The sequence below is a fragment of the Pseudophryne corroboree genome, chromosome 8 (assembly GCF_028390025.1).
Source record: "Pseudophryne corroboree isolate aPseCor3 chromosome 8, aPseCor3.hap2, whole genome shotgun sequence".
Taxonomy (NCBI): domain Eukaryota; kingdom Metazoa; phylum Chordata; class Amphibia; order Anura; family Myobatrachidae; genus Pseudophryne; species Pseudophryne corroboree.
In genome coordinates this window covers 401,290,207-401,308,086 of record NC_086451.1, presented here as the reverse complement: position 1 = coordinate 401,308,086, position 17,880 = coordinate 401,290,207, and the positions used below count along the sequence as shown (strand labels likewise).

General features: G+C 44.8%; 1 protein-coding gene across 2 annotated transcripts in view; it reads right to left on the bottom strand.

Annotated features, from left to right (window-relative positions):
* Window positions 1-11,185: 11,185 nt before the first annotated feature.
* Window positions 11,186-17,880, bottom strand: part of LOC134949297 (cytochrome P450 2G1-like) — a 182,438-nt gene continuing 175,743 nt past the window's right edge. The window contains exons 8-9 of one of the 2 annotated variants that reach the window (XM_063937792.1): window positions 14,505-14,646; window positions 11,186-11,649 (exon numbers count right to left, since the gene is read on the bottom strand). In XM_063937792.1, the coding sequence (XP_063793862.1) occupies window positions 11,468-11,649; window positions 14,505-14,646 (324 nt within the window). In that variant the 3' untranslated portion in view covers window positions 11,186-11,467. The remainder of the gene's footprint in view (window positions 11,650-14,504; window positions 14,647-17,880) is intronic. The other variant, XM_063937793.1, reaches the window with a different exon arrangement.

Here is a 17,880-nt window from a genome sequence, read left to right as displayed (position 1 = left end):
GTAAAGTTTCCACTCCGGGGTGTACTGTTGCGCATGTCAAAGGCACGTGCGCTGAAAAAGGGGCGTGTCCTTAAGAGGCACTGGATGAGAGGGAGGACACATGGTGGAAGAAGGACGGAGGGGGTGGGGGCATTGGGTGGGAGGAGGACATAATAGGGAGAGGGACAGAACAAGGGAGGGATGCAGGGTTGGATAGGGACATATTGGGGATTGGGACACTGCGTGGGAGAGGGTTGCAGGGTGGGAGAGGGGCACCAGGTGAGAAGGGGGTGTGCAGTGTGGGAGAGGACGCAGGGTGAGAGGGGGGTGTGCAGGGTGAGAGGGGGGTATTCAGGGTAAGAGAGGAAGCAGGGTGAGGGGGGTGTACAGGGTGAGAGAGGACGCAGGGTGAGAGGGGACACAGGGTATGAGGGGGGTGTACAGTGTGAGAGAGGACGCAGGGTGAGAGGGGATGCAGGGTGAGAGGGGGTGTACAGGGTGAGAGAGGACGCAGGGTGAGAGGGGGGTGTACAGGGTGAGAGGGGACGCAGGGTGAGAGGGGGGTGCACAGGGTGAGATGATGCAGGGTGAGAGGGGGGCGTACAGGGTGAGAGAAGATGCAGGGTGAGAGGGGGTTGTGCAGGGTGAGAGGGGGGTGTACAGGGTGAGAGAGTACGCCCGGTAAGAGGGGGTTGTGCACGGTGAGAGGGGGGTGTACAGGGTGAGAGTGGACGCAGGGTGAGAGTGGGTTGTGCAGGGTGGGAGAGGAACATAGATATACGTATGATGATGTTGAATTCATATATAAAAGCCTACCAGACCACTAGGTGCACTGCATTGCTCCAGTGGCGGCAGGAACTGGGTGCGCCGTGCACCCCACGATGTGGGTGCCCGGTGGCGGCGGCAGGAACAAGGAGTGAGCACCCCAAGTGGGAGCCCGGCAGCAGCAGGGATGAGAACCGGTGCATCACATGTGGGCGGAGCTACAGCAGTGACGGGAGCAACATCTATAAGCGCAGCAGGCTGGCCACTTCCTCCGCCTCCTGCTGCGCTCAGCTGACCCGTCCTGTCTTTTATGCTGCGCTGGCGGCTACGAGTTTGCCTGCCAGTGCCGCGGGGATCCGGGAGAGCTGCAGCTCGGATCGGTGAAGATCCGACCTGTGGCGGCTGACGGGTGGCGTGGCATTCTCCATCTTCAGCGCTGCCTGCTCTTCTCTACTGCATGCAGCGCTGTCCTGTGCCCGATGCCTCTCCCTCCGCCTCCAGTGTCCCGGGGGGTGTTTTCCGCGCTGCCGATTTAACATCGGCTTTGGGGGGAAAGGCGGCGGAGATGTATATACGTTACATTTTGTTGGTGGCTGGATGCGCCCCAGCTCACACTGAACTGTGTGCAAGGCACACAGCGCACATACCAAGTTACGGCACTGAGACGGACATACTATAAGGGAAGCATAACAGGTGACATAGCGTTGAGGTAACAAACCAACACACAACAGTAACAGGTAGCAGAGCTAACAAGAACAGAGGATACCAACGCTAACAAGAACAAGGATCGCAATGCTAACCCAACATGGATCAGGGAAAGCAACAGCAGAACCAAACAAGAACACTTACAACCTTGTAAGCAGGAATTCGAAGCACTGAGGCGGGCACCCAGTATCAACTATGGACTACGAGAAAAGGAATTACCGGTAGGTATTAAATTCCTATTTTCTCTAACATCCTAATGGATACTGAGGAATGTACTTTAGTACTGTGGGGAAGTCCCAAAGCTCCCAGAATGGATGGGAGAGTGCTGAGGCCCCAGCAAAACCGCCTAACCAAACTGAAAGTCATCACTGGCCAAGGTGTCGAAACTGTAGAACAAACGTGTTCGTCCCTGACCAGCTAGCTTCACGGCATAACTGTAGGGCTGAAACACCCCGGGCAGCCACCCAGAAAGAACCCACAGACCTTGTGTTGTGGGCCTGGATAGAAATTGGCAGCGGTAATGCTGCTGAATAATAGGCTTGTTGAATGGTCAACCTGAACCAACGAGCAATTGACTGCTTAGAAGCAGGACGACCAAATTTGTTAGCGTCATAAAGGACAAAAAGCGAGTCAGATTTCCTGTGATGACCCATCCACTTGACGTAAACCTTCAAAGCCATCACACCATCCAGGAACTTTGGAGAAACTGATATGTCAGCCATTACCGGAACCAACATAGGTTGATTAATCTGAAAAACCAACACTACTTTCGGCAAAAACTGCGGGCGAGTCCTGAGCTCAGCACTATCCTCGTGAAATATCAAATATGGGATCATACAGGACAAGGCCCCCATTTTTGACACGCGTCTTTCAGAGACTAATGCCAGCAACATGACAGTCTTCTAAGTGAGATATTTCAAGTCCACCCTATGCAAGGGTTCAAACCAGTCCGACCAGTCCGACTGGAGAAATGTCAAGACCATATTAAGATGCCACGGTGCCATGGGAGGTACGAAGGGTGGCTGAATGTGAAGATCCCCCTTCCGTAATGTCTGTACTTCTGGCATAACTGCAAGCCATTTCTGGAAGAAGATGGAGAGAGCCAAAATCTGAACCTTGATAGAGCCCAATCGTAGGCCCATGTCCACAACTGCTTGAAGGAATAGTAGGAAACAACCCAGTCAAAGCGCCACAGGAAAATATTTCCTACCAAGAGAAATATATTTTCCAAATACGGTGGTAATGTTTTGACATAACCACCTTCCTGGCCTGGACCAAAGTAGAAAGAACCTTGGAGGGGAAGCATTTTCTGGCTAGAATTTCCCTCTCAACCTACAAGCCGTTTAACGTAGCCGCTTTAAGTCTGGATAGATGAATTGCCCTTGCTGAAGGAGAACCTTGAGAAGCGACAGAGGCCAGGGGTCCTCCAGTGACATCATCAGAAGGTCTGCATACCATGCCCGTCAAGGCCAATCCGGCACAATCAGAATTGCCTGAACTCTTTCACTTTTAAGTCATTTTTAGAAATAAGAGGGATTAGTGGAAACAGGTATATAAACTGGTAAGTCCATGGTGCTTTCAGTAACAACAAAGCTTCTTGTTGATACGAGAAGCCATCAGATCTATCTGTGGACAGCCCCACCAGTGAATCAATTGTTGAAAACCTGATGGTGAAGGCCTCATTCTCCAGGTTTGGAGCCTTCTGAGGAAGTCCGCATCTCAAGTATCCACACCTGGAATGAAGATGGCCGATATGGTCCTTGTGTTAGCCTTAACCAAGAGGAGTATCCTGGACAACTCTCACATTGTGGCCCTGATTTTTGTTCCTCCTTATCGATTTATGTACGCCATCGTCGTGGCATTGTCCAACTGCACCTGGATGGCTTGATTTCGGAGAAGAGAGGAGGCCTGCAGGAGAGCATTGTAAAGTACCCTGAGTTCCAATACATATATCGGTAGTGAAGATTCTTGACTCGACCACTTCCCTTGGAATTGGGCCCTTTGGGTCACTGCCCCCCATCCTCGGAGGCTGCCATCCGTTGTCAGTAGTATCCATGACTGGATACTGAAACTCCGACCCTCCAAAAGGTGAGGGACCTGCAGCCACCATAACAGGGAAATCCGTGCTTTTGGCAACAGAGTTACCATCAGGTGCATATGTAGCTGAGACTCAGACCATTTGTCCAGCAGATCCAGCTGGAATGGATGGGCATGAAACCTGCTGTACTGGATGGCCTTGTATGAGGCCACCATCTTGCCCAGTAGGTGAATGCAAATATGAATCAAAATCTTGCGGGGCCTTGCACCGAGCGGTCCATAGCCTGGATAGTCAAGGCTTTGTCTAATGGAAGGAACACCTTCTAAGACATTGTGTCCATGTATCATTCCCAGGAACTGAAGGCTTTGTGATGTTTCTAGATGAGATTTCTGGAAATTTAGGATCCAGCCATGATCCGCAAGCAGGCAAGTCTTCAGGTCAATGCTGTGCAGCAGACGTTCGATGGACATCACCTTTATCAGGAGATCATCCAAGTAGGGGACAATGTTGACTCCCATTAAGCGCAATTGGAGCATCATCTCCGCCAAGACTTTCGTGAATACCCTCGGAGCTGTGGAGAGCGGACCGAAGGTAAGCCTGATGGGGACAACATATGGGAATATGCAGGTAAGCATCCTTGACATCCAGGGATACAAGGAATTCCCCCACCTCAAAACTGAACCACTGCATTGTGAACCATTTTGAATTTGAACACACGTAGGTATGGATTCAGAGATTTGAGGTTCAAGATGGACCGTCCTGTTTCGGAACAACAAACAGACTGGAGTAAAACCCCTGTTTCTGTGATGAAGCAGGTACTGAGACAACAACCTCTGTTTGTAGTATTTTTTGAATGGCGTCTTGCAAGGTAACCCTTGCTATGGGTAAAGCTGGCAAGCGTGACTTGAAGAATCTGAGAGGAGGTAGTGCTTGAAACTCCAACCGGTATCCTTGGGATATGAGGTCCCTCACCCAATTATCCTGGCAGGACAGTGCCCAGACGTGGGCAAAGTGCTGAAGTCGAGCACCTACCTGGAAGTCACCTTTCTTCTGGGGCCAACCATCATGCAGAGGGCTTCATGGATAAGGATCTGGAGGACTGATCCAGAGAACCAGTAGTCGCTGGCTTAGGGGACTTACTACAAGATCCTCTAGCAGCATTGGAGGCACCTCTGGCTTTGCCTCTGAATCTTGCCGCACGAAAGGACTGCAAAGAGGGCCCAGGTTAAGGACATCTAGCAGGAAGTGCAGCAGATGGCAGATAGGTAGACTTACCCGCCATTGCCTGGGAGATCCACTTGTTCAGCTCCTCTTCAATCCCATGAAAAAGGGCATCCCCTGTAAAAGGAAGGTTTTCAGCACCTTTTTTGGAATCATCATTTGCTGACCACTGTCGTGGCCACAGAGCCCTGCGGGCCGAGACCACCGTAGCTGTAGTACAGCCATTGAGGAGGTATAATTCCTTAACGGCTTCGCTCACAAAGTTAGGTGCATCCTTTATATGATGCAGTAGGGTAATGATCTCCTCCTGCGGCAGGGAGTCCAACCCACTCACTATATTTTCAGACCATTTTACCATGTCCCTAGAAATCCAGCCGCAAGCAATAGAGGGCCTTTGACCTACGCCCATTGCAGTATAAATTGATTTGAGTATAGTCTCAATTTTATGGTTGGCTGGGTCTTTGAGAGAGAGATCCCCAGGTACAGGCAGTACAATTTTACGTGACAGCCTGGAAACTGATGGCGGATTTACCCAAACTTTTCTGTCCTCTGCAGGAATAACCGTTTTGGGGGTAATTCATTTCTTGTCTGGGTTTATCCATGCCTCCTGAGACAGGGAGTTTAGCTCCTTTAATACAGGAAAGGTGACAGGATTTGTTTGCTAAGTGAACAGTGGTGTAACCCCCTGGTACCAGTGCAGTGGTGTTTCAGTGGCCTATGTAGAGGAGCAGCGTCAGCATGCAGCCTGTAGCAGTAGCCACAGCAGGAAATGGTGCCTTCTGGTTGCTGGTACCGCTCTCCAGGAAGCCCTGCACCTTTCACGGCGCATGGTCCCTGTCTATTATACTGGCTTATACTGTGTGTAAAAAGCAGATTTGATGTAAAAAAACAGAGAAAACAACCCCTTGTTTCTTCAGCCAGTGGGGGTCTGCGGCGGGCACAGCAGCTCGTGGCCCATGACTGCAGCGCTCTTATACCACCATTGTCACCATGGACCCACTAACTGGTACCCCAGTGTAACACTCCCCACACTGCATTTGTCTTCGGCATCTATTAGGGGTGGCAGCATGGTGCCGGTGTGGGCTCACACTCTGGGAGTGTGAGAAACAGCACCTCAGGAGCTTAGTGTCCTGTCAGCAGGGATACGAACCATTAACTATATATTAAGTTGGTTTGGACCCCCCTAAGTCCCACAATGCAGGCAGACTGGTTGCCAACCAGTACTGCCTGAAAAAAATTAACTAAATCAAATTCTTAAGAAAACTCTCTGGAGCTGCACCCGGCTCCTTGGGCACATTTTCTAAACTAAGTCTGCTAGAAAGAGCATAGAGGGGAGGAGCCAGCACACACTAATTAATTCTTAAAGTGCCAGGCTCCAGTGGACCCGATCTATACTCCATGGTACTAAAGTACATTCCTCAGTATTCAGAAAATAAATAAATAAAAGTACACTGGCCCTGTCTTGTATGATGTAAAAATTCTGGGGTGCAGTGAAAATCAATGTACACTGGCCATGTATGCTGTAAAAATACAGGAGTGCTGTTGTTAAAATAAAAGTACACTGACCCTGTATGCTGTAAAAACCAGGGGAGCAGAGAAAACAAATGTACACTGGCCTTGTCTTGTATGCTGTAAAATTACAGGGGTGTTGTAAAAATACAGGGGTGCTGGTACTTCTCCACAGTTGCGATGTCTAGGCCTGACCTTCACAACACTGAATGGGGAGAGGAGGCTCCTACCACCATCTGCATGCCCTCTGCAAGTGCTGGGAGGAACACCGCCAGTCCAGTTGCTGATATTGAGATTGAGGATGTCACAGTAGAAGTAAACCAGGATGAGGAGGATATGGGTGAAGCTGGCACTGCGGAGGTAGTTGACGATGAAGATTTTGATGGTGATGCGGTTTGTTTGAATAAGGCATCAGTGAAGACCGTTGTTGCGCTTTGAGTCTCTGAACTTCTGTCGGTAAGCCTCAGGGGTGATGTTTTAACGCTCTAGAACACAGACCAAAACTAGAAATTAGGTTTTTAATTTCAAGAATATCTTCAAAGCTTTTTATTTACAAAAAAGAATTAAAAAGATTATGAGACATTTTTAAAAGTACACACAGATTAGGACACAATTTCAAATAACACAAAATGGAGGATAATTTCAGAAACCTAACTTACTCAACAGCAGGTAGGCCTTCTGTGTGGAGGGATTTCACAATGTAATAAAGATTGTGCATTCCCAGCTCCTGGCTGCTTCCCTCAGAAATGAACAACCCAGGAAGTGGGGGGGAGGTGTGTGAGAGTGGCAGATATAACCTCACAGCTGTGGCCCCCACCTTTTCCTTAACTCTCTCAATGCTGTGTACCTGGGCAGTGAGAAACCAGATTTCCTTTGGTTTTACTTTTTAAACAGCTGTCTTCTTAAGTTTGAAGAGGTCAGCTTTCTTATCCTAACCTGGCTTTTCTGTAATGTCTCTTCTAACTATAGTTTATAGCTTCTTAGATAAGGGCCATAAACTAACCTTTGACTCTTCACTATACATCAAGTGTTCTCTACTCCCATGTCTGTGTACCTACGAGATCACCTAGAGGACAGGCTAGCATCTATGTTGTTTCACATAATACAGTAGCATTATACATTTAGACACTACATACAGGTTTTATATTGCTGGGTGCAAGTAAATGTCCCATTCTGCCACACCCTCAGATATAGATAAACCATGGAAAGGAGTCTGGTCTTCTTGGTCTAGTGACTTTCCTGACTTCACATGCTCAACATTGGTTTAGAAACAAATCCTGTATGTCTTACAATGGGTAAAATTGGCTAAACTTCTGGAAATTCATATAAAATGTATTAAGAGGTGATATCTATCCCAAGGACAGTGGGGCCACATAACTCGTTCTAAGACTAGTTGTTACCCGCAATGCTCCTTTTCCTCTGCGACATTTCTTCATAATGTGTGGCAATTCTCCAAAATATGTAGAGTTTTTGAAATTTGAATTATTAACCTTCCTTTACTTCGATAGACAAACTGCTCTTTATGACATTGAAAAAGGGGTTAAACGGTTTCATACATAATGGGAATTATATTTATCCTACTTACCACTGATACTTTCCACAATATTTTGAAAATATTGTAGTGACTTCATCTTCAAGATGGTTGTATAAATATTCTGGAAAATATACAGGAATGATTGGAAGTCCTCATTGTTGTAGACCCCCTCCCCCCTTCTTTGTTCCTTCCCCAGTAAAAAACAAAGGTATTCATTTATGTTGGTGCCAATATATTTCTTTATTGTTTGTTCTTATTTATTTATTTACAGTTTCTTAGATAGCGCAGCATATTCTGTTGCACTTTACAATTGGAAACAACAAGACAATCTGGGGAATAACAGACAGACATAGCGGTAGGGAGGTCTTAGGCCCTATTCATTGTAATACAATGTTTTATAATGATTATTATACCACACTGAATACAATAAAAACATTATTCAGAAAAAAAAATCAGCAGCAAAAGACAGGTAACATATGTACTCTACAAGAAATAAAATTCAATAGAACTTATGTGTCCATTAGGGCTGTCAAGGGTATGTAGTCAGTCCCATTTCCAACGCATTTCGTCCTCTGTTTTGGACTTAATCAAGGGGAACATTTCTCTATATCCCTGCTGCCATTCTCTCTTTGTTCCTGCTGCCATTCTCTCTCTGTCCTTGCTGCCACTCTCTCTCTATCCCTGCTGCCATTCTCTCTATGTTCCTGCTGCCATTCTCTCTCTGTCCTTGCTGCCACTCTCTCTCTATCCCTGCTGCCATTCTCTCTATGCCCCTGCTTCCGTTCTCTCTCTGTCCCTGCATCTGCTACTCTCTCTCTGTCCCTACTGCCACACTCTCTATGTCCCTGCTGTCTCTCTCTGTCACTGCTGCCACTCTCTTTCTGAATGGGATATACTAACCTTGTGGTGTACATCCCGCCACACATCACATTCATACTAGAGGAATCAGAGGCTGTTGTGCAGAGCATAGGGAGTCCTGGTGCAGTTGCTGAAAGTTTTGACACCATGGATTCATCAGCTGCGATTTTGTCCATGGTGGCGGCATTGGGTCCCCTGGTAGCTGTTATGTCCCCTGATCCAAGGGGCCTTCCCCTGTGATGCTGCATGACCAAGAGGCTTCTGCTACACCTCCATGACCCATGGTAGAGCAGCTACTGTGGGCTTGCCGGGATTTATGAAACGCTGCAGCGCATTTGGGCAGTATCTATGTTACCATGTTAGTTTAATTCTTATACTGTAACCTTTAATTCTTACAGGTTTCAAGGTTATAATTCAATTGAATAAATAGCAGACTTTTTTCCTGCCAAATGCAAAACTCTGTGTCGTTATTTAATTATGGTAATGGTTTAAGTGGTTGCTGGTACACAATCAGGGCAAGCCTCAGCCTTTGAAAGGTTTAAAAACCAGGTGAAATGCAGACTTGAAGTCAGCCAGACACAGAACCAGCGTAATTCATGAGCATCCCAGTTTAAAGAGACGGTATGGTAATGCTATTCATGACATGACCTCTGTGCTTTATAAATCTTTGTCTCCACCATCAGTCTGGTTGTGTAGCCATTAATCTGATGGTTTTGGTTTGTCATAGTAACCACTTTATTGGCTTATGTACATTTGCATTATGTTTGGGAGTTTTTCTGTATTTTAGTGAGTTAAATTCTTCATTAACTTTTGCAACCATGGGTCTGATTCAGATGCGGTGGCAATGCTGATACAGCAGCGATCTTTTATAGTGTCAGAACTGCGAGGCAACGCAAAGTCATTACAACTTGCTAAGCAACTACAGACTCTTTCACAACCACAACACAGATAAAAAGAACATCGACTCCCTAAGTGCCTCCACGGCCATGCAGAATGGCAACAGGTGCTGCAACCCTGGCGTTATGTTTTATGTGTAGGAGATCACAGTTGCATGCTGAGACATGCCATGAAAACAGTCAAAACAGACTGCATTTTTACAGACACTCACCGTTACCACCCCCAAACGGCCTCTTCCTGCAGTCACTCTGCGACAGATTCCTCCCTGTGAGCAGTATCGCAAAGGTACCTTGACATGTGCGCACTGTAGCCGCAACGCATGTGCTGTCTGCCGATAGTCGCTCAGTTGCAGCACCATCAAAGTTGCAACACAAGAATCAGGCCCAGCATGCTTACTCTATTTGTATGTTTATGTTAGTTGTTTGTCTGATGGGTCTCTAGGTGACGTTATTTGAGCTGTCTAGATGTCCACATGGTATTTTGTGGCATATAAGGCACTGTAAGACTATTTTCAGTGCTTGTTTTAGCCATGGTAACAATGTGAAATACAGTAAGACATTGAAACATTGGATAGTCAATCCTCTCTATGTGTGATTCTTTCAGTACTGAGTGCAGACCAGCTTACTACAATTTCGGTGTTCCCATATTTGTTTATGCAGTAAAATTAGAGTGAGCTGTGAGAAAAAGGACCTGTGGCTATGGGGCATGAGCTGCCTTTTATGGCACACCACTCCCCTTGCACCCAGACTGTAGCGGATTGACCACAAACAATACAAGCAGCATATGGCACCGCTGGTTTGTTGAATACTTCTGGGCCCTGGTACACTGTCAGCACATTGACTGGACAGCTGCCAGGCTGGCTCCAGACCAGCGCCCGCCACTCTGTCTCCTCTTCCCTTCTCTGTCACTGTGTTGTGCACACAAGGAGAGGAGCTGAGAAGATTGCAGCAGCAGAAGGCGATCTGCGAGGTCATCGGTCAGTCACACAGTGTGTGCTGTGCTGCTCTGCACTGCTTTCTTCCCTCACTGACTCATGTACATGCCGGCACAACTAGCGGCAGCAGCAGCCATGGGAACAGAGTCGTCCGGGAGGACATCTACTGGGTCAACACTGACCAGTCAATCTAACTGCAAGAAGGAGATCTTTGGGTAGTGAGAGCAGGAGGAGGAGGAGGACGATACACTGGTTGGGCAATATTTGTCCCATCGTGCCTGTGTCAGAAAAACCGAATTAGCATATCAGTAAGACCGTCATCCTAAAGTATCCTGGCAAGATCACTGCATTATAGATGGGGTTAATTGATGTGCAACAGATATGTGGCATGTTGCCCCCCGCTCTCCTAGCTCTCCTACCACCACCAGATGGAACCCACAAAGGTCTACTTTATATATACAGTATACAGGATACACACACACGTAAAGTAAATATGTTCAGATAAATTCTATAAATCATTGTGAGTGCACAAAGCAAAGACTACAAAAATTTGCATACAGTATATAGGGGTACATTTACTAAGCAGTGATAAGAGCGGAGAAGTGAGCCAGTGGAGAAGTTGCCCATAGCAACCAATCAGCACTGAAGTAACATCTATAATTTGCATTCTATAAAATGATACAGAGCTACTGATTGGTTGATGGGGAAATTTCTCCACTGGCTCACTTCTCCATTCTTATCACTGCTTAGTAAATGTACCCCTAAGTCACCTTAAATTCTCAGCAAGTAAATACTTAGGGGTACACAGTATTTAATATAGTGCAGATTTTTAGAAGTGGAGAGGTTGCCCACAGCAACCAATCAGATTTTACTTTTTATTCATCGAGCACCTTCCCGAAGATAATAGCTAGAATTTGCTTGGTTGTTATTGGTAATATCTTCATTTCTCAACACCATAACATTAGTAAATATACACTCCAAAATAAGTTGGGATGGACACCTGAATGTTCTGAGCCCATTTTAGTAGTTAACGAGGAATAAAGGCAACTTTATATGGTTTGGGAAAGTTCAACAGTCCTGATACATTGGGTGTAAGGTCCAGTTCTTCCCGTGGCACAGGGGACTTCAAGTTAAAATTTTGCAGGATGGTGACAAAGAAGAGGAACAGTTCCATTCGTACTAGGGGCTCTCCGATGCAGTTTCTCTTTCCTGAGGAGCGTGAGGGCATAACAGATAATGATGTGTCACATAAAACTATAGTAGCTTATCTTACATTTAGGAAATAGAAGCTCTAAGCTAATACTCATTGATTTAGGAATTAAAACAAAGGAAAACTATAAATACACTATATAAAATACAATCACAAATTGCAGGTATCCAGCTATAGAAAGTGATTTAAATTAGATACATTTGGGCTAACTTAACATCATTACATTTATACAGTAAGTGCAAATACTTGCTTTCACTGCCTGCTTTTAAGCACTAGATAAAAGCTAACTGATTGGGTGCCGTGCTCATTGGAAAGTTTGCATCTAAATGCAATATTAGCAACTTGACCATATGATTGTTCATTTCTATATTAAATCATTCATAATATCTCATGGGATCAGTATGAGATCTGGGCGGTCACGAGGCCAACGCCAAAATCCCGACAGCCTGGATCCCAGTGGAGAGCGCAGTGTTTCCCCTCATGGGCTCACAGTGCTTGCCACACTTCAGTTTCGATGGCGAACGATCGCCATATGGTCCTATTCTCTTAGTGGACCACCACCTGAGTGCGGATACCAGCCGATGGTTGGGATTCTGACCTCTGGTATTTCACCTGGTGTTGGGATTCCAGTGTTGGTATCCTGACAGCCGGGCTCTCGACTGGCGGTCAATTGACTAACTCCCTATCTCATAACTGTTTTTTCTAAGGGATCCATTTCTCGGCGGCTATTTCCATATAACCTACTGTATCCTTATATCATATTTGCTTTTTCTTCCATGATTCACTCAAATTTGTGGAACTTTGCGTGGTTTCCTTGAGAATAGACAACCCTCTTGCATAGGCTTACAAATCTATCCCTGTAAACCAGGACTTCATGGATTATGCATATGGAATGCAGGGTCTACCCTAATTTGGTCGATACTTATTAGGTTAACCACCTTTGGTCGACTTTGCAAAGGTTGACATGAAGAAAAAGTCGACATGTGAAAGGTTAACATGTGAATAAGTCGACACAGGGAAAGTTGACAAGGACAAATGATGACACAGGAAAATGTTGACACGGATAAAAGGTCAACACAAAAAAGGTCAACACCAAATGTTTTCATATTTTTTGGTGTTTTCTTTGTAAGAGTACAGCAAAACCCAATTAGTGTACAGCGTCCCCTTGCATTGTTCGTGGCTTTGTGCAAGATGCCACGCTCCGCAACCGCTGCGCTCGGCACAGGTTACTATTCCCAATCATAGTCCACATGGATGGTAAAGTATGAAAAAGTTTCAAAAGGGAAAAAAACTAAACCAAATAAGTGTCGACCATATGCATGTCGGCCACTTTCACCTTTTGACCTTTTGGACCTGTCGACCATAAACACTGTCAACAATGCATACTAGTGCCGCTGCAACGCTGCACTAGCATCCACCTGTAGATCAGGCCCACAGTGTTTTACACAAAGACAAGAGAAGCGATTCAGAGCTGTGATATAGGATAGAAGACATTAGTTAATAATCACAACACAGAATGTTGCCATATTCTGAAGCAGAATCAGTGAAATTGCATCCAGCGTGCACGGTTTTTCTCTGCTTTCTCCTAGACAGAGAATTTTTTTACATCTATTGGACAGTACATAGAGCAAAGTGCACTATTTAAGAAGCATATCAGAGACAGTACTAACAGGGCTCTTGTCACTGTGCCCCCCACAAACTATTTGTTCCCCCCAGCCAAGGAGCATCTAAGGCCTTCCTCGTGGCACAGCAGAGCAGCATGTGCTTTTCATAGAAAGGTGTGTACACTCCTGACACGTGAATATTACAATATTATACCATACCTCCCAACTGTCCCGATTTCAGTGGGAAAGTCCCGCTAATTGGGTGCTGTCCCTCCCGCGGGTTACCGTGTCCCGCAGCAGGGGGGGCAGTTGGGAGATGCTGTGATCACTGCTGCTCTGCTTTGCAAAGCAGCCGGTGATCACTGAATAGATGCTGTGCGCACGGCATCTATCAGCACAAGGAGAGAAGCCGAGGGCTGTCCAGCAATTCATGGAGCGCTGGGCATACCCCCAAAATGCTGAAAACAAGGGTTGTGGCAATAGGCCAAGCACCTTACCATGAGACACCACCTGCCTGAAGCTCCACCCCCTTTTGGGAATGGCTGCGCCCCTGGTGCGGCGTGTCCCTCTTTGGAAGGGACAGAAGTTGGGAGGATTTTCACACCAAAATCCTGGGTCTGGCCCATGATTTGGAACGTGGTTCCATTACGGGTCAAACCTGGCTCCGAGTCATTCTCGGGTCGGAGACATTTACACTGCACACAGATGTAGTATTCATTCTTCTGCCGACACGTGAAGATGACTTCATCTCCAAGAGCTGGGAATACACCTCTCCCTATGCTGTTAACCCTGCCCTTTAAAACAGGTAATTCCCGTGTCCAATCTAGGTCGCTACCTGGATTGGATTGCTATTTCACTCGACCTGGGTTCTTTTTTGGCTATGCTTTCACACCCAGCAGTGTCCTGAGTTAACCTTGCAATAACCCTGGCAAAAGTGGCAATATGAAAGAGATATAAGTTGCAGTCAGTGTGGTGTTTGACTGATATACCTATGTGCAGTCTGGGTGGGGAGAAGCAAGCTAATTCCTCTATTTAAGGGGATCTGCAAAATAAAAACCCATATATATTTCAATCAGTACAATAAATCATTTTTACAATTAAAATCTTAGCATCAAGGGCCCTCACAAACTGCTTCTTATGGGGTCCCCATAAATCTTACTTTGGCCTTGAACTATTTCAAACACATATACTGTATTTAAAAAGGGAAATACAAGTTTTATTATGTACAGTATACTGTATATGGTATTTACCTGCAGCTAGAGGCATGAAGGCATTATTCTTCTGAAACTGTCCCTTCTCGTTCAGGAAATTTTCAGGGTTGAATTCTTTCGGGTACTTAAAACAGGACGGATCATTCAGCACAGATGTCAGTATTGGGAAAACATCGATATCCTGCAAACATTAGAAATTTTAGGAGAGAGAAAAGAGAGTTTTCCGCACCAGATCTTGTGTAGGCTAGGGGAAATATTGATCTATTTGATGGACTGCAAAGATGCCCTACTATTGGTTTATCACTAGTAATCAACCACATACTTTATGTCCTGTTATTAGTACATCAATCATAGAATCAAGTCCCACCCTCCAATATACAACTGACTAAATAATATCAAGAAAGGAAAAAATAATTGGATTTTAATGGGTGCACATTTTCCCACTATATAAATAAAATATAACTTTTATTAACTTTATGTTTTAAAATGTTCTCATCAATTTCACATACTCTTAGCCTATCTGGCGGATGTGATATTTTAATATTTACATAATAACCCACTCTGGGGTTAACTGGAGTGAAATGTAAGTTTTATGTAAGAAATTGTGTGAGGTGAATAAAAAGATGTGTTCTGTGGATAAAGAAAAATGATAAAATTATTAGATGCGTCCTGTCTTTATTATAAGTGTGTTTATTTTGAAAGATGCTTACTGTAGTTATTCATACGATTATCGGCCCTATAATGTGGCATATATTTTACAATTGTCCATTCACTGTTTTCATAGGCTTAATCAGCTCTGATCTGAATATCTGTTTGCCACTGTAGTCAGCTTTGCATTGACTGCAATTGGTTACAATTTAAAAAAGGAAAAGATACACAAAGTATCTTTATTGGCTGCTCATGCTGTTTGTGTTTCACTGATTAATACACAGTTGGGTTTCACACTATTGCCATAATTCGTGTGGTTAGGATATTATCTACCTCTGCCCGTTTGAGATGTATCTATGCAGATTTTGTAATTTATAACACACATATATACACACTATTCCCAGGTGATGTTAATTTAATGCCTGCCTTTATTTGATCACTTGCAATCATTATTTTATACAGTGATCTTGATATTCAAAATTTATCAATGTATATATGTGTGCACTTGGTCTGAGAGGACTTGGTCTGTTCTCAACCCTGAAACATCATCCACATACTAATCATTTCTAGATTAGACTGCTGCATCTATCTGCCCTCTCAGTCACCACCTCTCCCACTTCAGTTAATGCTTACTGTAACACTGTTGCAATCTCATTTTCCTTTCTTGCCATATGATATATGCCCCCACCCCACACACACACACACACACACACACACACGCACGCACGCACGCACGCACGCACGCACACACACACACACACACATGCTAGACTAGTTCCCAGTCTCTCTCAAAATTCAGTTCAAACTCCTCACCCTCACATATAGATTGTAAGCAGGCAAGAGCAAGGACTTCTTTCCACATGCACCTTTCCTTTTCATACTTACACTATCTTATACTCCATACTCCCTCTGATGGCACCTAACCCCGGGTTTTCTATACCTGTCCTATTTTGTCCAGTACTGTAAGTGCGGTTTTCTTGTTTGCTCATTTTATAATGTACTGTGTAATGGGCGCTGCGGATCCCTTGTGGCGCCATATAAATAAAGGATAATAATAATAATAATAATAATATAAAGTCCTAAACCACTCCTCCACCACAAGGTCAAATTACTGACAAGGTCAAAATCCCGACAAGGTCAAAATATTGACATTTAAAATGTCAACAGGTCAAAAAGTCGACACAGGTTTTTCATAGTTTTTTTGTGTGTATGTCGACATAGGTTGACATGGACACTGTATAATGTGTACCACGTTCCCTCGCATGGCTCGCTGCGCTTGCCATGCTTCGAGCACGGTGCCTCGCTGTGCTCAACACACTATTATATTCCCCCTCAAGGTCCACTGCGATGGTAAAGTATGAACAAGTCAGTTTCAATAAAAAAATCATGAAAAACTCATGTTGACATTTTGACCTGCCAACATTTTAAATGTCGGTATTTTGACCTTGTCGGTATTTTAAATGTTGGTAATCTGACCTTGTCGGGATTTTGACCATCTGTCAATGGTTATCGGGATTTTGACCATCTGGATTTTGATTGTAGGTAAATTGACCACATCCCCTATTTCACCCCTTCAGCAACTCTTACGCTGTTTGATTACACATACAGTATGTTACGTACATGTTCTTTGAGCATTGAAAGGGCTCCCCACAACTCACCCATCCATGCAACTTAAATCTACAGCAAGTTCCTCTGCTCTTACCATTGTTATAATAATGTGCTGTATTTATACAATGTGATGAGTTGTATTTATGCTATTTAATATGTTGTATTTATGCTATACAGTATATTGTGCTTTATTTATGCTAGGTAATGTTTTGTATTTATGCTATGTATTGTGCTGTATTTATGATATGTAATGTGTTGTATTTATGATATGTAATGTGTTGTATTTATGCTAGGTAATGTGTTGTATATGGAGGAGAGAATGGCACTTCCAAAGCAATAGTTTATAAAACAGCCGGTGCCCTCACAAATGTAACATATACCAGAATGGAGGTGCGGCACTCGTGGCATCAAGTAACGGACATACAGCGGTCACGTATTTTGAGTAATGTTTCAGTACCCCAGCACTGTCGTCAGACTTTAATTAAGGTTATGTGTTGTATTTATGCTATGTATTGTGCTGTGATTATGATATGCAATGTGTTGTATTTATGATATGTAATGTGTTGTATTTATGCTATGTAATGTGTTGTATTTATGCTATATAATGTGTTGTATTTATGCTATGTAATGTGTTGAATTTATGCTACATGTGTTGTATTTATGCTATGTATTGTGTTGTATTTATGCTAGAGATGAGCGGGTTCGGTTCTCAGAGAACCGAACCCTACCGGACTTTGCCTTCCAAGCCCGGATCCGAGTCAGGCTCGAGTTTTCCCGCCTGACTCGGAAATCCGAACGTGGCAAAACGTCATCATCCCGCTGTCAGATTCTCACGGGATTTGGATTCCATATAAGGAGCTGCGCGTCGCGGCCATTTTCACTCCAGTCTCGGAGAGTGTATTGAGAGGACGTGTCCTCAGTGTTCAGTGTCTGTGTGGGGGCGGGAAAGTGGGGTGGCAAGTCTTGTGCTCTGTTGTGCTGTCCAGTCCAGTGTAGTCAGTGCATTGTGCTGCATCAGTCCAGCCAGTCACAGTGTTGGTGTTCTCTGCTGCCATATATCCAGTGTAGCTGTATAAAGTGATGCTGTGTTGCGCAGACCAGTGGTAGTGTCCTGTCTCATCAGTCATTCCAGTGACTATATACGCTGCTGCTATATGTC